The following is a 22,290-nucleotide window of genomic DNA, read 5'->3' on the forward strand; positions in this document are numbered from 1 at the left end:
CATTCACGTGAGCTTATTCTCGAAGTGTTGCGAAAGGATGTGTTGCGATTGTTCCACCAAGGACATTGGCGAAATATTCCCGCTAAAGACTTCGCGCGACGGCAGTATACTTGGCAGAACATGGACGCCCACATTGAACAGATGACGTCACAGCGTTGTGCATGCATGGAAAACCAATTCACTCCACCATAGACATTCTCAGCTTGGCCAAAGACTCTGCACACTGATTTAGCACGACCATTTTAGAATACTTGTTGGCTCTTAGTGGTAGACTCTTTCAGCTAGTTCCCATTTGCTGTGCCTGTGAACTCTACCACATCATCATTCAAGCGTTATTCACCATATTTTGCACAGAACGGTTGTCAGAAGTACTTGTGTCTGACAACAGACCACAATTCGTTTCATGTTATTTTGAACGGTTTTGTGAATGAAATGGCATTCGTCATCTAAGAAGTGCTACGTTTCACCCCCACTCCAACGGAGAAGAGGAACACTTCGTACGCACTTTTAAACAACAGATAGGGTAGCTTCGCACCACCCAGACACGGGAACAGGCGCTGCAACTCTTTCTCGCTTCCTGTCGCTCCCAGCGAGCGGTTCTAGGCGCTACAGTCGGGAACCGCGCAACCGCTACGGTCGCAGGTTCGAATCCTGCCTCGGACATGGATGTGTGTGATGTCCTTAGGTTGGTTAGGTTTCAGTAGTTCTAAGTTCTAGGGGACTGATGACCACTGCAGTTAAGTCCCATAGTGCTCAGAACCATTTGAACGATCCTGTCGCTCCCACCCACGAGACGGACCATCACTGGTGGACTTTCTGCATGGCTGTCTCCATCGGACGTTGCTACAGTTGCTACAACCATCGCAACAACCAGCGCCAAGAACTATATGCAGATATCACGATGTTGCGGTTTTCAAGATTTATGGCAACTGTGGGCGCTGAGAGATGGGTGTGGTCCAGGAATGCAACTGACCTTTTCATGTACTTGATTGCAGGTCCAGATTGTTTGCAGCGCCGCTACCAGAACCTAATTTGTGCCTGTCATTTATCCCTTGATTCTGCTGCTTCTCTACCCCCAGATTCACGGTCTCAAGGGACAGCTGGTGCCATCAGGTCACCCCAAGAGGAGCAGATGAACGATGCGCCCTCGTCCCCGCCGTTCCCGCTCGGCGACCAGATGGACGTGCACCCGCCGTCGACGTCATCGCCCAGGACACGCTCTCAGACCTGACACAGGTTTTCCAGAGGATGTTCCCGTTGCCTCGCAAGCCAGAGGGTAAGGTACGGTTGGGAGTACGCCATCCTCCACTGTCACAGCTCCCAGCTCATCCCTACGTCCAACATCCTGCATCCCTCCCCGTTATCGTTCGCATCTTCCCTACACAATAACGGTGTGGCATTTCGGGAGGGGGGCGGGGGACGAAAGTGCTGGTGTAACCTGTCGCCAGCACACAGGTCTGCAAAGATGTAGGGTGAAGATCGATTGTAGGCCAGAGACCGACTCGCAAGCAACACGCTGCCAGCGCCCACTGACATGAGGGTATTAGTCATTCATCTCACTAGCTCATTTACTCAGTCACTGTCGCACTAACTCACACTCCAGTTTGGCATCCGTCATTCATTGCAGACTGGGCTGTGGCGAAAAAAGCACATAGCGTCAGATTATAGCAAGATTACCAATATTGTCTGCAGGAGGACTATTATGGAAAAGCTTATACTGCGAGACATTGACTTGCTTAAAGATAAATGGCTTCCTGTTCTTGTAAATAAAGAACCCTGTTAATCAAAATGTGAAGATGTGTTGTACAAAGAGGATACCGGTCACCAAACAACCTCCTCTTCCTTGATTCCTATGGTACAAAACGCTAAATAGTGCCTCTACTCTCCATCCTGCTATGCTACCATTACAGCATTTACTAACGTCGAAGGATTTGCCTAACCATAATCATCACCATCATCACCATGCACACCGTGGTCTATTACATGTATGAACTAAATTCCTAAAGGAAATAATGTTGTTGTACCTAAATCCCATTATTGTTACTTGTTATAAATGTAAAAAGTTGTATGTATGTATTGTTCAAAATTACATGTCTGAAAAACACCAAAATGACCACTGTCAGCCTAATGTGTTTATTAAAACAAATTGTGTGAGTAAGTGACGAAAACTGATCTGAATTTTGAGAGAGTGTAACAATATTTCCAAAATATTGAAAGTAATTCAGATCAGTTGTAAGAAGGGCATTCGATAAGTATTGGACACATTGTTTTTCTGCATTCAGGTTTTATTCAGCTTTCCAATGCACCATGTTATTCCCCGCTCTTTCGGCTACAAAACCTATTGAGCCAACATAATGTCCATTCAATGCGACGGCCATACGCCATCTTAATGTGAGGGCCTATATGTCCACATGGTACCAACCTACATAGCGACGTCGGAGCCAACGTCTCGTTGCATCAATAACGTCAACAGCATTCATGTACTGCTTCCTGCGGAATGTATCTTTCTTGTGGCCAAACAGGTGGTAGTCGGAAGGTGCCAGATCCGAACTGTGGGGTGGATGAGTAATAAATTTGCATAACCTAGCTGCGATGATGATAGGGGCCTCGCCCAGCGACTCACAGTACTTTGGTTCCCAGCCAGGTCCCCGTAGACTTCCTGCAAGCGCCTCTGAATATCTGTGATACCTTGTTTTTTTTCTGTTTGGAAACCACATCGCTTAAACATGCCATTTTGAAGGCTATGTATAGCGACGCCCCCTATAGGAACTTTATGAAACATTAGTGGCTAAAGCGGGAATACTCCACGGTGTCCTACAACAAATTCCTAATACTTTCAACCAAAATCGACCGAGAAAAAGATATGTTGCATTAATTATTGAACTCCCTTCGTACAACCTTCCATTAGCATGGCAAAAAGAAAAAAAAGCAATACAATCCCCACAAATACGATGACTGAAGTTTCTGTGCTAGTAGACAGCGTGGTGTCGTCCGAAGAACGAGGTCGGAAGCTAAAGCTGGTACCTCGAGACGCAACCACAAGAAACACTGTCGCTATCAAAAGCTGCGACGAATGAATGAAGTCGGCGCAGACACGTCCTCAAGAGTTCCATACGCCTCTGCTACAGTATTCTTACTTAAGTCAGAGCAGAGTGCCGCTCACCCACTCTGAAATTAATGTCGAAGAGGAACTGCAGCGTCTCGCTACGAGCAGCACTGTAATAGCTGTGTCAGAAAGAACTGTATGATCAATTGTAATTTGAGAGAAGAGCCTATTATCTCTACAGAATCGAGTGAAATGTTAGTCTTAATTGACAATAATAAATGCACATGACCTTCTTGTGGGCACGGTTGTCACGAAGTAAAGCAATGCATCTCATCCTAATTATAATAAAGTGATCAAATATTTTTGCGTGTTTTAGTATCGAACCGGCATCCTCCAGAAGTAAATGCAAGAAACCACTGGGCCGCCAAGAGTAAATTCGTCTGGAACAACAGAAAATGCTGTTCCAAAGATTCTTGAACCAACTAATCGCTTTCAACAGCGTGGTGCAGGTAGGTAGTAAATAACGGTACATTCGGCGAAGTTCTTTGTGAGACGAGCATTTGTTAGACATTGTCATGCTGACAATATGAGGTTCATGGTTTGAATACACATCCATTTTTTGGGGGCTAAATGAGTACAGAGTGAGTCGAGTGTGCCGATGTGTCATGTAACAACGCAAGCCTAATGTAGGTTGGCTCTTTGCCGCATGCAAGCCCTGGCTGCAAAATGCTTCCATAGCACAGTGTCACGACGTCCCGCTCAGGCGCTGCAGCTCACCTGCCGATCTCTGACCAATGAAGGCAGTGAGAGAGTTGGCGTACGTGACAGCTACGGCAGATGCCCTGCAACAAACCTATTTCAGCGCGTGTAAATATTGACCGTCTGGATAGGTTGGTCGTCATATAGGCAAGTCATCGAGTCGGCGCTCGCTGTACTGTAGACATCCGCCTTCGAGGTCGCTACCACTCCATCATCTTTCTGATATGATCGCCATCTGCGGTCCTGATGGCCTAAGGGAGGACCTGACGCAGCAAGCCACCGAGCATTCTCCAATCCCAGAAGCTGCCAGCCAGTCGGCATCGCCTGCAGTCAGTCCCCCGGTTTGCCTCTTCACACTGTAAGCCGAAGTCGTCAAGTCGTGCAAGTGCTGAGTTATAAGTACTAGTAGCCAGGCTTCATCACCTCTACGCTTGAGAGACACGTTTCTGGCTCTAGCAGAGCCTGCCTCTTGTAAACAACATTGGTAGTTACATAAAGGCTACTATTAACAACGAACTGCTTATGACTCGCCATCCGCCACCAGAGAACATCCGCCAAGACTTTTACAGCTACAGAGAGTGTGAAAATAAATAAAATCTGTTGTGGAACAAAGTTAAATTGTATATTAGTGAAGATTAAAAGCGAAAGAATTATTTACGATAGGAAAGAAGTCACAATGTCGTGAGACGAAGGATGTTGTAAGAGGCGCTCAATTGAAGACGAGAGAGGTGGAAAAAAGTATGTAAAAGATTTATTATTTAAAAAACAGTCTCAAAAGTGGTCAACAAATTTATCCCACTGTGAGACAAGACGATCAATGCCTTCATGGAAAAAGGTTTACGGTCACCTACGGAATCGTGGTTGTATCCAGGTGTGATTCTCTTCGCCCAAAGCATATCGACAGCCCCAAACGTCCTTCTTCGGGACTGTATGGAGGACGAGCACGGACTTTCCAGAGAAACTCCTATGCGTAATCTAAAATACCTTAGCGCTATTATTGTGGACAATAGTCTGCAAAAAAATGATGCCGTCTGTCAAATTTCCTGGGCATTCGGATTTTATGGATGCTTCAGTTTTTCCAAAGAGTACACGTACCGCTGGGCGCTAATTGTGGCGATAACTCTCCATGCTAATTTTCGTACTTTGGAGTCCGGAAAAATATGGGTGTGAAATCTTATGGGACTTAACTGCTAAGGTCAGTCCCTAAGCTTACAGCCGGCCGTTGTGGCCGTGCGGTTCTAGGCGCTTCCGTCTGGAACCGCCTGACCGCTACGGTCGCAGGTTCGAATCCTGCCTCGGGCAGGGATGTGTGTGATCTCGTTAAGTTAGTTAGGTTTAAGTAGTTCTAAGTTCTAGGGGACTGATGACCACAGACGTTAAGTCCCATAGTGCTCAGAGGCATTTGAACCATTTGAACCTAAGCTTACACACTACTTAACCTAAAGTATCCTAAGTACATACACACACACCAATGTACGAGGGAGGATTCGAACCTCCGCCGGAGCCCTGAAGTATAACATTTCTGGCCGGCAAAACGTACGAACACAGCATGCCTGCGTAAAATAATTGTTCTGTAGCCAACTGCATACATTTATTCTATACGGGCATTGACCGTCTTGTCTCCCAGATGGATAAATGTATCAACGATTAGGACGATTACTTTTGAAATAATAAAGGTGTACTTACTTTTTTCCCATCTATCTAGTTTTCATTTGACTGCCCCTTATATATTTGTTTAATGTCCTGTCGGTGACCAGGTCACTGGCGACAAATCACAAACTCTTACGTGGTAAAGAAACATTTTGTCCAATGGAAACATACTGGAATTCGCATATTTACGGAAGTCACAGAAACCTAGATTAATTTTGGAAGAACGTTATTTTGACCTTGCTGCTCCTCGAAGTAAGGACTCTGTATCATCCACTTTGACGTCGCTCTCAGTGAGTTTTCACAGGTCCATGGACACATAAATTAGATTGGATGAATAAATTGCATTTAATTTTCATCCCAGCAGGTTCATAGTGAGGACATCCTTCAGAATTTATGACATGCCACAAAACAAGAAGACAGAATAAATATTTACAAAAGAACCGAAATAAATATTGTAATCCACCTTCTACTGATTGCAATTGAAATGGCCGTTGTGGGTGTAGAACAGGAAAAAAGAAATATTGAGCACAGATTTGTTTTAAGGTAGTAAATTACTTGTCACACAACATGTAAATTTTCAATACAGTCAGTTACACATGATAATTCTTACGTATTGTATCCATGCATCATCAAAGAGAGAAATTAATTTTCAACACTTGGTTACAATGACCGTACTACAACAATGAATTTGTACAGATTGAAGATTGTGCCAATACTCGGATTACTTGATATTATTAGCAATATATACACATCAATTGGCTCTTCTAAGAAACTCATCAATGTAGTAGTAGAAGTGGACCACCAATAAATACTTCAGTCTCCTCTTAAACTGGACATTATTAGTATTTATACTTTTAATGACTGCTGGCTATTCATTAAAAATGTGTGTCCCTGAATAATGGACACAATTTTAAATCAAGGTAAGTGACTAAATCCTTTTGCAAACTTATCTGATTTCTAATACTGCTTCCATGTGCTGAGCTGCTGGTTTGAAAAAGAGGGATACTTTTACTGACAATACAGTACTTGGTTTTATTTCCATTTAACCAACGAAAGAAGTGCATTAAAACTCTATTCCTTTTTAGGCGACGTAGACGACGATGATCATACTACAGTAATAAAAACGTAAATAGTAACGAAAACTCATTAAAGAAGTTTGCATTCTTAATTAATAATTGGCTCCAGTTTAAGGACTAACAATCGCGTGTATGATGGAAATAGCTCTATACACTTACTGTATGTAAGACTCGAGTGGGGATTTTCGACAACAACACTAGTCAGAATAAAAAAAAAATGTGTCATAAAGTAGTGAAGATAGTGAGTCTGAGCAGCAGCGAATTGAAACTGAAACTTTTTCTCTTGTATGCAGTGACTGTAGTTGTGTAACTTGCACCCCCTAATTACCAAATATAAACCATGTGCATCCTACCATATATAAAACAGCAGTGTAAACAGTTTGTATTAAATTACAAACAGTGCCATGAGTAAGGTGTTAAAAAAGCGGCCACAACTTCTAACCATAGGTTGTTTACCTGTATGAGGGTACTTCAGCCCCCCTGCCTACCAGTAATTCTGTTTTGCCTTTAAAAGAATTTGCGGCCGCTAATAACCATGGAAACAAAGCTGAAGATAGGTACCAGCTTAGGTTTGACAGCAAAAGGTCGTTATCGATTGTCTTCTACTTACTTACGTCGATTGATGATTCGTGCAATGGACATCAGTGGTGAAATTTTATCCTCCCATTAGGCAATTTCAGTACTGGAGACGTCTGACAGAATGGTCGACCTACTGACGCACAATGCACACGCTTCGAAACAACTGAACAAGCGTCCCCGGATGGCAGACATGCGTGTTGCGCGTACGTGATCGAGCGGCGTGCTGGGAAGTGTGACGTTTTCGCGGGCAATAACTCAGTGGTGTCGTGATGGTGTTGCTGACGTTTCCGGTGCCGCTAGCACCGCCTCCCCATCCCCTACCCTCTTCCCCATTCCAATATTCCTCCCCCAAACACGCCCACTCCCTCCTCTGCCCTGCAGTTCTCCATTGCGCGGCAACCGAAGGAGGAAAATTGTGTCCGCGAATTTATGTCCGCGGTAACGGCGCCAGACGGGTACAGATGGCTCCCTGCGCGGGTGGCAGCCCGCAGCACCGTGTTCCGGGTTGTGAGCGCGCAAGGGGCGGCCGGCGGCTGTCCATCACGTCAAGCGACCTCAAGCCAGGCCTTGACGTTCACGTTGTTCATTACAGCGATAGTAAAACGGTATATCGCCCACACAGCTCAGCAAATACTACACCACTATTTATTCTCTTCTACTCCAGTGTTCAATGGTAGGTCCAATATTCTTCTCCTTGTGCGTGTGTCATTAGTTGAACACCCCAGAAGGTTAAAGCTAATCACGAGTACTGTGTGCAGTACATCTACAACACATATCTCTCTGAGGATACCACTTAGACTGGTTGCCGACAGACAAGTTACATTACTACTGTACACCATGTGTATGGCGATGCGCATGCACTGCAGTATCATGCATAACAATTAGTATCCTATCTGTGACCACCCATATAATAAAAACGTTCGCAGTCTTCGTCTTTATTGCTATTGTCTAGCAATGTAAGAAGGTACACTGCACTCTGAGCAATGTCTATGCCCTGTTGCACTGAAGAAAGATCTGAAGAGTTTTCTGTATTAACCACCACAAATTTTCTAAAAATAATGCAACATCGCAATCTTACTGTGCAATATAGTAAACGAAATGCGCAGATATGTTCCCTGTTATGCTTCTTTCTCTTTTCGTTAGTCATGCCACTTTAATTCTCCCTCTCTGTAGTCCTTATAATCAATGAAAATCCACTACTTTTCGCTTCCCATCCAATTTTCACTTCCATTGCTGCCAGCGAACATGTTATATCTAACTGCTTGTGATTGCATTTTATTATTCCACTTTCCAGAGCCGAATATCAACAATTTTTGTTTATGCTACACGTCTGTTACTGTCTTCACTACTTATTGCATAATTGTTTCCAAATATCTGCCCTATTTTCTTGTAACATTCATATTTGATTGAATTTCGAAAGAAAAAAATACGAATAATATCTGACTTAATCTAAGGGTAAACCGACTGGCAATAGTACAGCCAAGACAAATGAGTAAAGTAATCGAATAAATAAAAAAATTACTGCTTTTGTCTGCAAAAGTCATTTGTATCCTATGTTGTTAGTTATACTTAAGTGCTAAATTAGGTTACTTAATCTTTAGAAATCTGAAGCCAAATATGTGCACTAAATGGAAGCAAATAGACTATAAAGAATTAAGTGAGGTAACTCCCAATATAGCAATCAATGATGATCTTGGTTGTTTCAAGGTCTATGAAGCTATATCGTTTTATGATACATGCAATTGCTAACGAGAAAACCTGCCACATGGGAAAAATAAACGTTGTTTGCTTTTAGTTTCCATCTTTCCGTGACATAAAGAGCAGAAAAGTGTTGAGCTTTGTCTCAGTAATGTTATTTAATTAGACAAAATATGTTTCAATGCTTTTAAAAGTAAATTACATAAAGATTTATTTTAGGACGTATAGAACTTCATAACACTATTTCTTTCTTAAGCAATGCAAAAAACTTAATCTTTCTAAGACTTGAACAGTTTTGTACCTTGATCTGCTCTTTCTTCAATAGTGATATATGGTACATGCAAAGAACATTTATATTTTTTGTCTATTGAGGCATAGTGATTGAAGTGATAGCCTTTTTCTATTATCCTATTTATCAACTTCACCACTGAAACTCCACCTGCTCGAATGCAGCGGAGTAGCTTGTTAGAAATGAAGAGGAGCCAGCCCCGAATAGAATCCGCATGGTGGATTAACGTCCCTGGCTAGTGCAGCTGGCAGCTTGAGTGTGTTTCTAGACAGTTTCGAACGCTTGTCTAGGGAGATACTGATGCAGAGTGCTGGGCTCGCGTTGCTGAGGCGAACAGCCGCTGTAGGTCACTGGCGATGACGTCAGTGGTGCATCGTGTTGTACCGACATGGCTCCTCGGCTGCCCTTCCGGCAGCAGTTGTGCTATGAGCACCACTTCCCTTGGTGTCATATAATTACGAAGCCTCTCGCCCCACTCGGGTCACGGCGACAGAATGAGAAGACAGGTGTTCGCGGTGTACAGACCTCTGCACTCTAACAACAGTTGGCTGGCGGCTGGTTTCGCGGTGCTGAGACCAGCTAGGATGTGAGCGTCTGAGTTAGCAAGCGCAGACGGGAGTTATGCAGATATGTGAAACCAAGTCCCATGACGGTCGTACCGCAACAGCAGGTGCTGCCCAGTCTCGAAGCCATGCCTGCAGCTTGGGAAGCCAACTGGCCTCACTATCGTACGTTGCTCTGGTGTCATAATGGTACTGCTGACTTTCGGCAATGAAAAGTGACCCCTGCCTCAATATCCAGAGTTACTTGTATGGTTCCGGTGCCAATTTGTTTCGTTAAAACTGGGCGTCTGCCGAGACAAGAGACTTGCCTGATGTGGTGACACCGCACCACTTGGTACACGGTTACGGCTGTGGAACGTCGTTTACCTTGAGCTCAGATATCCTCGCTGTGAAAAACACTGGTGTTTCTATCATTGTAAACGTCATGTCGTCACACCTGCGGCTACCGGGGCGCTGCTGTTAACGCAACGCCCTATGTCACTTTTCCTCACTTTTGTGAAAAACTAGTAGTTTTCCGCCAAAAGACTGGTATGACACTACACTGGTCTGGTCCCCAATTTCCACATCAGAAGACACGATCCACTAACAGTTAAAATACTATTACTCACAGAACAAAATTTGCTCACTTCGCAGAGAAGAGTCGCATACTTAGATAAATGACGACTGCGAAGACGGGAAGGGCATCTGTACTAAATTTGCCAAATCTTGAGTATATCGGTTCCTGTACTAGCTGGGATTAACGCCACTTAGAAGGATATAAGAAGAAGATTGTTGAAGCTACAATATGTTAACACGATTGCAATTTCCCGATTTCAGTTTCAGCTGAACGACAGTGACCCTCAGATCAATATCGTTCTGAATGTAACTCAGATTATACTTACTAAGGAATCTGTACCAATGTACATCACCGTCATTAAGTACAACACGTCAGTAGTAGAAATTTGGTCAAAGCTTGCATGTTAAGACTACACATCACTTTATCTTACTCCCCCGACGATGTCAGGTCTTAGAAACTTTGGTAAATAGAGTAAATCGAATGGACAGCACGATGCTCACACTTAAATGGTATGTTGCAACGCATCTCGAGCCTATTGTGTATGAAACATCTACCAAACCATAATTTTGAGAGACTGAAATCAATTTCCCCATTGTTTCCTTTGCCAGAATTGTAATGATAAAATTATAAAAAAAGTTTAGAACAATTTCGGAAGAAATTAATGCTATATTAGAAATAATAACCTTTCTTTTCTGAATCCGTGCTTTAGCGCAGAGATATCGTTTCTCACATGTTTCTCTTGACAACCATCATTTGTTCTGGTAGTAAGAATCAGCTAAGGCGATCGTTGTCGAGTTTTTCTAAAACTGCGGTAGTCGCCGTTCGTTTGTAGGAAATACTGCATTCCTTGCGAACGAGTGTAGTTTGAACCGTTTTGTCACTATACAAGAAGTCGCTAGAGGAAAACAGCGATCTTCGTTATTGCAAGTCTCGTTATTCAAGCCTTATTACAATGTATACAGAGCAGATTTAAGTGCGTTCAAAATTTCAGTTACAATTCAGTGTGTAAAGCTATGACTGAAAACAACAACAGCATCTTCCCATGGTATTCATTGCTACCACAAATATTAAACTTTATTTGCTCCTAAATCTTTCTAGTGACCTACTCCCTGTATCGAACGCTATAAATCAGAATTTTTTTCTAAATGCGGTTTACTATCTTAACCATGTCTCTCTCATCGAATCAAAACCTACCCCATTGAATCAAGGTGATAACCTGTGCAGTGTAGTAGTTTCGCCAGCCACACCATGTTAATTAACCCCTCAACTTACAACTGCGTATGAGACTTGTATTCTGGTATTCGGTCCAGATGGGATTATCAAGAGCCTGGTCCTTGGTATTTCGGTCAGGTGAAATGTAAGCTGTACGATACTGGCAAGTATGTTGCTAGGGTAGAGTGTGTACGAAAAAAAAAGTAACGTAGTGAAACAACATGGACTACAAGACATGTAAAGTTCCATTACATATACTTGTATGTTTCGAACGATATCACGCCCTTGAAGATTTTTAATTTGTGTTGTGGCTTTGCAAGCGGGCTTATTATGTTAACTGTGAGTGTTTTCTGCAATTGTAGAAAAATGGTATTGATTTATATTATACTGTATCGACCAATAATAAATATTTTCGTTTACTTCTAACGCTATTATTACATGAGTTTATGATTACTTATCAGGTATTTAACAAAATTACGCCAATTGGATCATAGACATGTACATTCATGCTGTCAGTCATGTGTATTTGGTACAACGTCGGAGCGATTTGTCGAATTGTGGAATGGTTCGAAGGTCGGGCAATCGTGTTTGCATTTTGGGCCCAGGCCTTGGAACTTAAATCGTGGGTTAAGGGTTAAAGAATCTTAACAGTGCTACTAAAGTTAAGGTAATTAGAAACGTCGGTAAATAATGTTCTACTCATATTCAGTCAGTAGTGCAGGAAGTTTTTCCAGGAATTGTTCGTATGGTCCTCGCTGATTATGCTTCGTCTCACACTACTGTAAATCACGAACTTCGATGTAATGGTGAAACAACATCCTCTTTCTCAGTTTCAGAATCACTGACTGTCGGCCAACTGTGTTAAATGTAACTACTATATCGAAAAATCAGTCATCCTGTAACCACATCATATGAAATGGTTCGGGTAGTTACGTGCAATGAATGGAGTGCAAGCTTAAACAGACGGTCACCGCGACAATCTAACACAACATTCGTAAGGTGCGCGGTTCCATCTGATGGTTCGCCTACATCATGCGGCAAATGACATTAAGACTGCCAATACACTATCGTACATCTACTAATTTGGATCATCCTGGTTTCAAGAGGACTCTAAAAGTATCGAGGAGCTCCATGTCACCTTTTATCAATCTCTTCGAGAAGGTCTGGAATGTGTTACATGTGACACATATCATCCCTTTGACGTAAACCGTTCCATCGATTTACACGTTACATTTTTTCTTACGACACATTATAGTTTTGATGTCTGTTAGGTGATTCACATGGGGTTATATCTATGCCACCATTTCAAATCCAACGCAGCTGATAATGCGATAATTCTGGTCTTCTTAAGAATGGCACTACGTGCCTGAAACTGGCCAAGAAATAAACATTACTTGGCCAGTTTCAGTCACGTAGTACCATTCTTAAGAAGACCAGAATTATCGCATTATCAGTTGCGTTGGATTTGAAATGGTGGCATAGATTTCTATTGAGGAACTGTTTGTTGGCTTTTTTAAAAGCTAGTCATACGGTTGCTAACGATGTGTAAAGTACTGATGACATTGGTTATAACATTTGTTTCACAAATACAATTTCTTTGTCATCTGGATCTGAGGCAGCTGCATCCATATCGACTCATGTGAATCGCCTAATCGATATCGCAGAAAAAGAACACAAACACACACAGAGCCACTAAAACGATGTATTACGTGAGGTTTAAAACTTATTGTTATGCTAAGAAAAGAAAAAGCTGTGGAAAAAATTAAAATAGCATAGGAGATTGGTGTGGACTTCTGCTCATGGGAATAAAAAGGATTAGCCATCCACTCTGCAATACATTGAAACTCCAGCCCAAAGCTGATGTGGGAGCCCAAACAATTCAAAAAACTTTAAACCCGAAACACACTGTTCCCGACAACACACGAAATAGAGGACAGATCCTTACCTAATTTACTTCTGCCCATTTATCACAACATTAAATGCACTCAGTTAAAGTGTGCCGTACAGTGGTTTCCACGTCACAGGTGTCACAGGAAAGGCAGCAGTTGGAATAGGAAGCTGTGTGCCAAGTGTGAGAGGACAGTGCTCAGTTTGGAGGTGGCTCAGGGCCGCATTATCCCCGAGGAGTGGCCACGGGGGAGGAAAGCCACGGCTTAATAGTTGGCTTCACCTACCGCAGTTTGTTGTCTGTCATACACCCCTCCTCCCACAACTGCAAGTAATTAGGTAATACCGCCCACCCATTCCAAAGCACTGTCAGGATAATCAAACACTCTAAGTTGGCTGCAGAGCATCCAGTCTGCCCTACAGACCAGGTTCTGTATATGCACCGCTGCTCATTGTAATTCATTTCTTTTTTCCACTGTACTCGTATGATTACAACAGTCGTCTTGAGTACCTTGGCGGCGGATTTGGATACTAAACGTGGCCCAGCAGCATACCGGCTCAATGTACAAACTATTCTGTCCAATATCTGTTTGTGAGCAGTGCGGGAGTGGAAGCCGTAAGCGGAATCCGGTGGACGTCAGATATGCAGACCCTCCTGCTGGGACTCGGCGCGGACGTGGACGTGACCGCGCGCGGGGACCCGCTGACCGCAGGCTCCCAGCAGCCACGCTCCCAGATCTCCCGACGCCAGACGTCGGCAGACCTGCCGACGCCACCCCGCCCCGCCCCGGGCGCCGCTGCTGAATCAAACATGAGGCGGCGCCGTCCTGAGCCTGCGCCTGCGGTTGCAGCGTAAACACGCCGCCTCCTCCTCCTCCTCCTTCGCCTCCACCTCCAGGTACCGCCGCCTCTCAAAGGACAGGGCACGGATTTACAGCGGCCGCAGGTTCTCCCACTCACAGCGAATGCCGAAGGCCAACTGCCGCAGAACAGATTTTCGTCGGTAGGATGAGCATGGAAGAAACTGGATCGCTACCTGAGCAGGGATGATGCCAGTATCTGTTTACATGATGTAAAAGGACACTGATGGGAAAAAATCACCAAGAAGGAGTTGCCGAGATAAACTAAATTTAGTGTGTTTCCACATCTGAAAGACTACGGCTATTCAAATTTCGCGCCAATCGCATAATATCGGCGCTACTAGAGCCACTGAGGATGCTAATCACATTTCTTTTAAATACACGCTGTAAAGGTTGTGAGTCTCTGGTACATTTTACACTACTACCCATTAAAACTGCTACACCACGAAGATGACGTGCTGCAGACGCGAAATTTAGCCGACAGGAAGAAGATTCTGTGATATACAAATTATTAGCTTTTCAGAGCATTCACACGAGGTTGGCGCCGGTGGCGACACCTACAACGTGCTGAGATGAGGAAAGTTTCCAACCGATTTCTCATACACAAACAGTAGTTGACCGGCGTTGCCTGGTGAAACGTTGTTGTGATGCCTCGTGCAAGGAGGACAAATGCGTACCATCACTTTCCGACTTTGATAAAAGTCGGATTGTAGCCTATCGCGATTCCGCTGTATCGTATGGCGACATTGCTGCTCGTGTTGATCGAGATCCAATGACTGTTAGCAGAATATAGAACCGTGGGTTCAGGGGGGTCATACGGAACGCCGTGCTGGATCCCAACGGCCTAGTATCACTAGCAGTCGAGATGACAGGCATCTTATCCGCATGGCTGTAACGGATCGTGCAGCCACGTCTCGATCCTTGAGTCAACAGATGGGGACGTTTGCAAGACAACAACTATCTGTACGAACAGTTCGACGACGTTTGCAGCAGCATGGACTACCAGCTTGGAGACCATCGCTGCGGTTAGCCTTGACGCTGCATCACAGACAGGAGCGCCTGCGATTGTGTACTCAATGACGAACCTGGGTGCACGAATGGCAAAACGTAATTTTTTGGATGAATATAGGTTCTGTTTACAGCATCGTGATGGTCGCATCCGTGTTTGGCGCCCACATTAGAAACGTGTATTCGTCATCGCCATACTGGCGTATCACCCGGCTTGATTTTAAGGGGTGCCATTGGTTACACGTCTCGGTCACCTCTGGTTCGCATTGACCACACTTTGAACAGTGGACGTTACATTTCAGATGTGTTACGACCCGTGGCTGTACCCTTCATTCGATCCATGCGAAACCCTACATTTCAGCAGGATAATGTACGACAGCATGTTGCAGGTCCCTTACGGGCGTTTCTGGATAGAGAAAATGTTCGACTGCTGCCCTGGTCAGCACATTCTCCAGATCTCTCACCAATTGAAAACGAGTGGTCAATGGTGGCCGAGCAACTGGCTCGTCACAATACGCCAGTCACTACTCTTGATGAATTGTGGTATCGTGTTGGTGCTGCAATGGCAGCTGTACCTCTACGCCGGCCGCTGTGGCCGTGCGGTTCTAGGTGCTTCAGTCTGGAACCGCGTGACCGCTACGGTCGCATGTTCGAATCCTGCCTCGGGCATGGATGTGTGTGATGTCCTTCAGTTAGTTAGGTTTAATTAGTTCTAAGTTCTAGGCGACTGATGACCTCAGAAGTTAAGTCGCATAGTGCCCCGAGCCATTTGAACCATTTGTACCTGTACACGCCATCCAAGCTGTGTTTGACTCAATGCCCCGGCGTATCAAGGTCGTTATTACGCCCAGAGGTGGTTGTTATGGGTGCTGATTTCTCAGGATCTATGCACCCAAATTGCGTGTAAATGTAATCACATGTCAGTTCTAGTATAATATATTTGTCCAATGAATACCCGTTAATCATCTTCACTTCTTCCTGGTGTAGCAATTTTAATGGCGAGTAGAGTATATTGGACGTGGTGAGTTGATGTTAGTCATGAATGCCTTCAAGACGACAAACGTGCCACACTCAACAACTCATTGAGTAAACCGTGTTAGAATATGGATACGAGAAGATCTATGTTCCTACCGCGATATTACAGATAGACTAGGCACTAATGTAGCGACTGTACGTCATTGCTGGCAGCGGTGATCACAAATACATATGGTCGCAAGAAGAATGGCTTATAGATGACCACGTTGCACTACCGAGAGGGAAGGTCATCGTGCTCGGCGTACGGTCCTGGCGCATTTTACTGCATCTGCAGCAGTTAGCACGACCGTGCCACAACGAGCTGTTACAAATCGGTTGCTTCAACACAGATGCGAGCCAGTAGGCCTGTATCGTGCCTTCATCTGTACCCAAACCCCCGCCGTTTACGACTTCAGTGGTGTCATGTGAGATATCATTGGAGGCCAGAGTGGGGGTCTATTCTATTTGTGATGAAAACCTCGGTGCCTTTGAAGGCCGTGTGTTGCTTAGAAGGAAGCCAGGTGAGGATCTGCAGCCATCCTGTCTGTGGCCTACACTTAGTGGACCTACAAGTGGAGTTTTGGTCTGGGTCGTAGTTTCTTATGACAGCAGGAGCTCCTTCGTGGTTTCCCCAGGCACTCGACAGTAAATCTGTGCGTCAGTCTTGTGATTTGACCTGTTTTGCTGCCATTCATGAACAGTTTCCCAAGAAGTGTTTTTTTGAGAGGCTATCCCTCGCTCAAATACATCTTTTGTAACCCAACTTGCTCCACAGAGACTCGACATGTTGTCTTGGCCACCTAAATCAGCAGATCTGTCTCCAATCGAGAACGCAAGGGGCATCATCGGAATGTTACTCTAACACCATCCACAACCAGCGTTATTCGCCCTTTTTTTGAGCGCATCAGGCACGGAACTCCATCCCACAAGTTGACATCAGGCAAATATACGACACAATTCATGCACGTCTTCATGCTTGCGTTCAACGTTCTGGTGGTTACACCAGTTATTAATGTACCCAGCATTTCACATTTGCAATGGATTTTCTTCCGCTTATATTAAACGGTAATCTTGCGGGATAATACTTAAATATGTTACCTGGACAAATGTATTTGCGAAATTTACTTACTCTACATATCTAATTTCTTGTCGTGAGGATTTTTTTCCGTCGAGAGTACTTACGCCAAGAGAGGAACTGATGTGTTATAGAAATCATATCTTAGAAGAATTATCAAATGCAGGCATTAAAGTATTTAATTTAAATTACTTGACATATTTTGGGCACATTTAAATTTAATTTATCTTAATCTCGAGGTGCTTTGCATTAAACATACTCATATTTTCCAGTTATCATTATGATAAGAGGTATTTCTCTGGAAATTTAGGAGAGAAGATAAATTTTATCATTGCGTGAGTTGGCGGTGGCTGTGGCACTTAGGTGGAAGGCGACAGTGCGCTGATGATGAATCCAAGGGAGTAAGCATGCGAAAATTATGTTAAATGGTTCAAATGGCTCTGAGCACTATGGGACTCAACTGCTGTGGTCATAAGTCCCCTAGAACTTAGAACTACTTAAACCTAACTAACCTAAGGACATCACACAACACCCAGCCATCACGAGGCAGAGAAAATCCCTGACCCCGCCGGGAATCGAACCCGGGAACCCGGGCGTGGGAAGCGAGAACGCTACCGCACGACCACGAGATGCGGGCGATTATGTTAAGAAACACTGTTCTAGATAGCACTAGGATCTGGGACCCAGGTCACGTATGAATTTCCCTGAAATATTAGTGATCACTCAGAAAGTCAATGAAACGTGACTGAAGTCCAGTTAGGCACGTGCGACAGAAAATGCTAGAGAAATCCCAATAATGAGAGTAAAACCGTATTTTTAGCAATATCGTAAAATATTGTGGGTATATTCATTAGTATTCTTAAACTTCCGACTATTTACAAGATCTGATGTCTTTGGACCGTGGTAGTGTTATATTTATAATTATTTATCTTATTATAATTTTTTGTTATTATTAGTTTCTTTGTATGTTATTAAGTTTTAGGTCCTTCGGAATGGTTTTACATTCACTATTTCTTCGAATATTATGGTACCCTACTCCTGAGTATTTAATCTCATCGGTCATCCTTGACAACCCATTTTGTGTGAATTACAAATGTTTCAAGAATTTCTCTCCTACGTTTTCCTCCTAACGAAAATTTTGTTAATGTCGTATATCTTGTCACACTCTCCGAAAGACATTCAGCTCTTCAGAAAAGAGGCTCCAGCATCATTTCTCTTCTATTCCTCATTCACACATCCCTTTCTTTAACGCTTTCATTCTTAATTATATTATTAAAATCTTCACCTAATATCATACTTTTCCAGTACCCTCATATCAACGTTTATGCTGATCCACGGTTCATTTTAATGTAAGGTTATAGTATCCGGGTATTTATCAGTTCCATATAGTTCCAGTAATTTTTTTTCTATCTGTAAACTTCTTCTGTCATAACATTTTCCTGTCCGACTTTGGTCGCGCCGATGCACACCCAGTTTACGGCTGAATGACGAAGACGTCGCAGGTACTCAAGTGGTGAGAGCTGGCAAAGGGTGTTATCATGAATTTCCTCCCTGAAGTACCTACTCTGTCTGTTGTCTATGACTTACCGAAGACACGCAAGAAGAAGAAGCTTTTCCGTTTGTTAATAGCACTACTACAGTGCCCACATGCCTATTGATGAAAATCATCACCCGGAAGCACACCATATGCAAGAAGAAAAGGCTTTTCCGTCTCTCATTAGCACTACTACGTTGCCTACATGGCTATTGATGAAAAACATCACGCGTCCGTATATTGCAAACTGCGTACATTGCGTAAAGAAAAGGGACAATTTCGTTAGAAGAAGCCGGACGTTGAAGCCGAGCGGCTCTAGGCGCTTCAGTCGGGAACCGCGCTGCTGCTATGGTCGCAGGTTCGAATCCTGCCTCGGTCATGGATGAGTGTGATGTCCTTATGTTATTTAGGTTTAGGTAGTTCTACGTCTAGGTGACTGATGACCTCAGATGTTAAGTCTCATAGTGCTCTGAGCCATTTTAACCATTTTTTGAAGGTTAGACGAACTGAACGCCGATGTCTTGGAAATGTTAACGTTAAAGTTGCAATCTATCGGTAATCCCATAGTGCCAAATGAAGAACATCATACTGGAAGACATCGCTGGGTAAAAAAGAAGGAAATATAGCTATAACATGTCTTGCAAGTACTGCAGTTATAGTGTTCTGTACTATTTCCTGAATAGCCTGTCAAGTTCTATTTATCTTTCCACTAAAAAACAACGAAATATCAGTGCAAAAGATTCATTTCGCTGAGAACAGTCACTTTGATAGATCTCGACTCTATATGAAATGTTTCTGAGGCTCCTCCTTTTACAACTTATCAATGGCTACCTGTGATGTTCATTAAAGTAACAGCTGTCTCTCGTTGAGAACCCTTAGTATAATTTAATGAACCTTCCATGTGTTCTTATGTGTTACCTCGTTTGCATATTCAAATTAAAAACGTTCCTTCTATGTCTCTCGCGTGGTTTTCTTTCTTTTCCTTTCCTAGAATAATTACTGAACTACTCTTATGGAACGTTATTGGTTTTAATTTTTTGTTTGTCTACTACAACAGACGCTCTGACGTAAGTATGGAAGCCACAAGACCCTGTCATATCGAAAATTATGTAGGCTTGAAATTGTCACCATTAGATCTCAATATATCTGACTAATTTTGTAATATTTATCAATGAGTGTGCAACCATAGTTATTTGTAAACCGGTCACGTTTTCTGTTCTGCTAAAAAGTTACGGTGTTCTGGAGCAAATCACACGGAGGAATGGAATTCTACTGTTGCGAATTCCCTGCCACCCTGTGATCGGGCTTCACTTAACAAGTTTCGCGGCCTCCGGTGGTGACGCTGATAAAGTCAAGCAGACATCACTCTCATCGTCATTATCATCATCACATACATTTTTGTTTTAGACATGTTTGCCTGTTCCGGAATTAAGCATCTTAAAACTGATCGCACGATCTTCTTCGTGGTCTTCGTATTGTTCTTCTGCCCTTCATTTAAGTTTCTCTTGGTATTCGGCTTTAACCCATACGTAGTAGAAGGGGTAGTGTTATTCCTTTCAATGTTGTTGGAACTGATATTTCTGGAACATGGCACACGTGTCTTATGTTACGCTTCTTACTAGGATCTGGTAATTTGCATCCTGCCTCGTTTCTGCCACTTGAATTCACTCTAACCCTTCTAACGCCCACAACTCGGACCCATAGAGTAGCAAAGGTACGGTAGTATCATTACGAAAGTTACGTACTGTCTCTTCCCTTTATTCAGGAGCGTTCTCTTAATCATACCTAACATGTGTAAGTATCATTGCCGCTTCTTTCCAGGACCGTTATCTTTATCGTAAGAGTTGTGACAGCTCATGTAGTTGATTATACGGACTTGTTCCAATAAGTTATTCTCTACTATGATTTCAGCTTTAAGACGTTCTTAACCATAAAAGCCCATAACGTCTGTCTTCTTCCTGGATATTGTTAGATCACATTATTTTACCGTCACATGTGAGGACGATACAGGTCACTGAAAGCTGTCTTCCGTATACGCGAGTGTAAGCTGGTCACCTGCAAAAAGAAGCGAGTTAAAGCTGTAGATTTTGGTTTATAGGAATCTTCCTGTTTCTTTTGCCATTTGTCGACAGTGTCCTTTATATAATATGCTAACTAGTGTGGGCGATATAGGGCACACTTGTCCGACTCCTTCTGTTATTGTTTCCCTCCTGTGCTAATGTCTGCGCCGACGTAGATCTTGATAACGTGATCAGCACAGAAGCTCTCAACGGACGTTCTTAAATGCTGAGGATGTCGCGTTCTCCTAAAATTTCTCATAACTGAGATTTCTTCACCATGCCACAGGCCTTTACATAAACCACATGAGCTACATACGTAGCGAGATTTAATTCTCATTGTTTTTCCAGTAAGAGAGCACAGTATCTCATCAGTGCAACTGACGGGCACACAAGGAACACATGGCGCGTGGTCAGAATAACTTTCGTGCGTCAGCGCCATCTACCGTGGCGACGATGCATTTCCGGACACATGCTGATAGGACCATTTCTCCTCCATTTCCAGTTGACGAAAAAAAATTGGAAATTTGTGGTAAGGTCTTATGGGACCAAACTGCTGAGGTCATAGGTCCATAAGCCTACAAACTACTTAATCTAACTTAAACTAACTTACGCTATAGACAACACACACACCCATGCCTGAGGAACAACTCGAGCCTCCGACGTGGGGAGCCGCACGGACAGTGACAAGACGCCTTAGACTGCGTGGCTACCCCGCCCGGCTTCCAGTTGACGGTTTTACTGATGTTCACCCTGTATATTGGCAACTGGCCACTAAATTTCATCCTGGAAAATAAACAGGAGGTTGCAGTTATGCTTCAGCAGTGTGTTCGTCGCGCCTGAAAACGTCTGTCAATTCGCCGATGAAACATTGTAGGAGTTTCACAGCGCACGTCTCGCCCGAGAACCACTTCAGCCACAAGTAGCTTCTTCTGCCAGAAATTGCTCACTTGAACTAATTCTGGGACTCGCCTCCTTGAAACCTTTGTCTCTTCACAACGACTATTTTTTTCTCCGGCATGCTTACATTCTTCAGCGTCATTATGTTTACGCCTCCGACCGCGTGTGCGGTTGCTACTCGCGATCGGCGCTCACGCCGGGCCGCACACTGCAGCCGGAGGGGCCTCGGCGCGCCGACCTGCTCTCCTGAGCTGGGATTTGGCGCAGCAAGTGTTTCCTCCGCCGGGAGCGGCGCGGCGCGGCCCAAGCCGCTGGCTGACGTATCGACTGGCCGCAGGCGCATCCAGCAGCGCGGCTGCCGCCGATGAATCAAACATGAGACAAGGCGAGGCGGCGGCGGCAGCGGCGGCCCACACGTGCACTCTCCGGGCCGCACGGATCAAGAGGCTGCTATTCATCTGACGGCGCCTCGCTTCGCAGATGACTCGGAATCCATACACTTTTCGCACCATTCTTTACACGGCAGA

General features: G+C 43.9%; 1 protein-coding gene across 1 annotated transcript in view; it reads right to left on the bottom strand.

Annotated features, from left to right (window-relative positions):
• LOC126204154 (tyrosine-protein kinase Abl-like) overlaps positions 1-21,905 on the bottom strand; it is a 174,955-nt gene extending 153,050 nt beyond the window's left edge. The window contains exons 1-2 of the mRNA XM_049938562.1: positions 21,891-21,905; positions 14,024-14,223 (exon numbers count right to left, since the gene is read on the bottom strand). Coding sequence (XP_049794519.1) covers positions 14,024-14,223; positions 21,891-21,905 — 215 coding nt within the window. The remainder of the gene's footprint in view (positions 1-14,023; positions 14,224-21,890) is intronic.
• Positions 21,906-22,290: the final 385 nt, after the last annotated feature.

Source organism: Schistocerca nitens, chromosome 9 (assembly GCF_023898315.1).
Source record: "Schistocerca nitens isolate TAMUIC-IGC-003100 chromosome 9, iqSchNite1.1, whole genome shotgun sequence".
NCBI lineage: Eukaryota > Metazoa > Arthropoda > Insecta > Orthoptera > Acrididae > Schistocerca > Schistocerca nitens.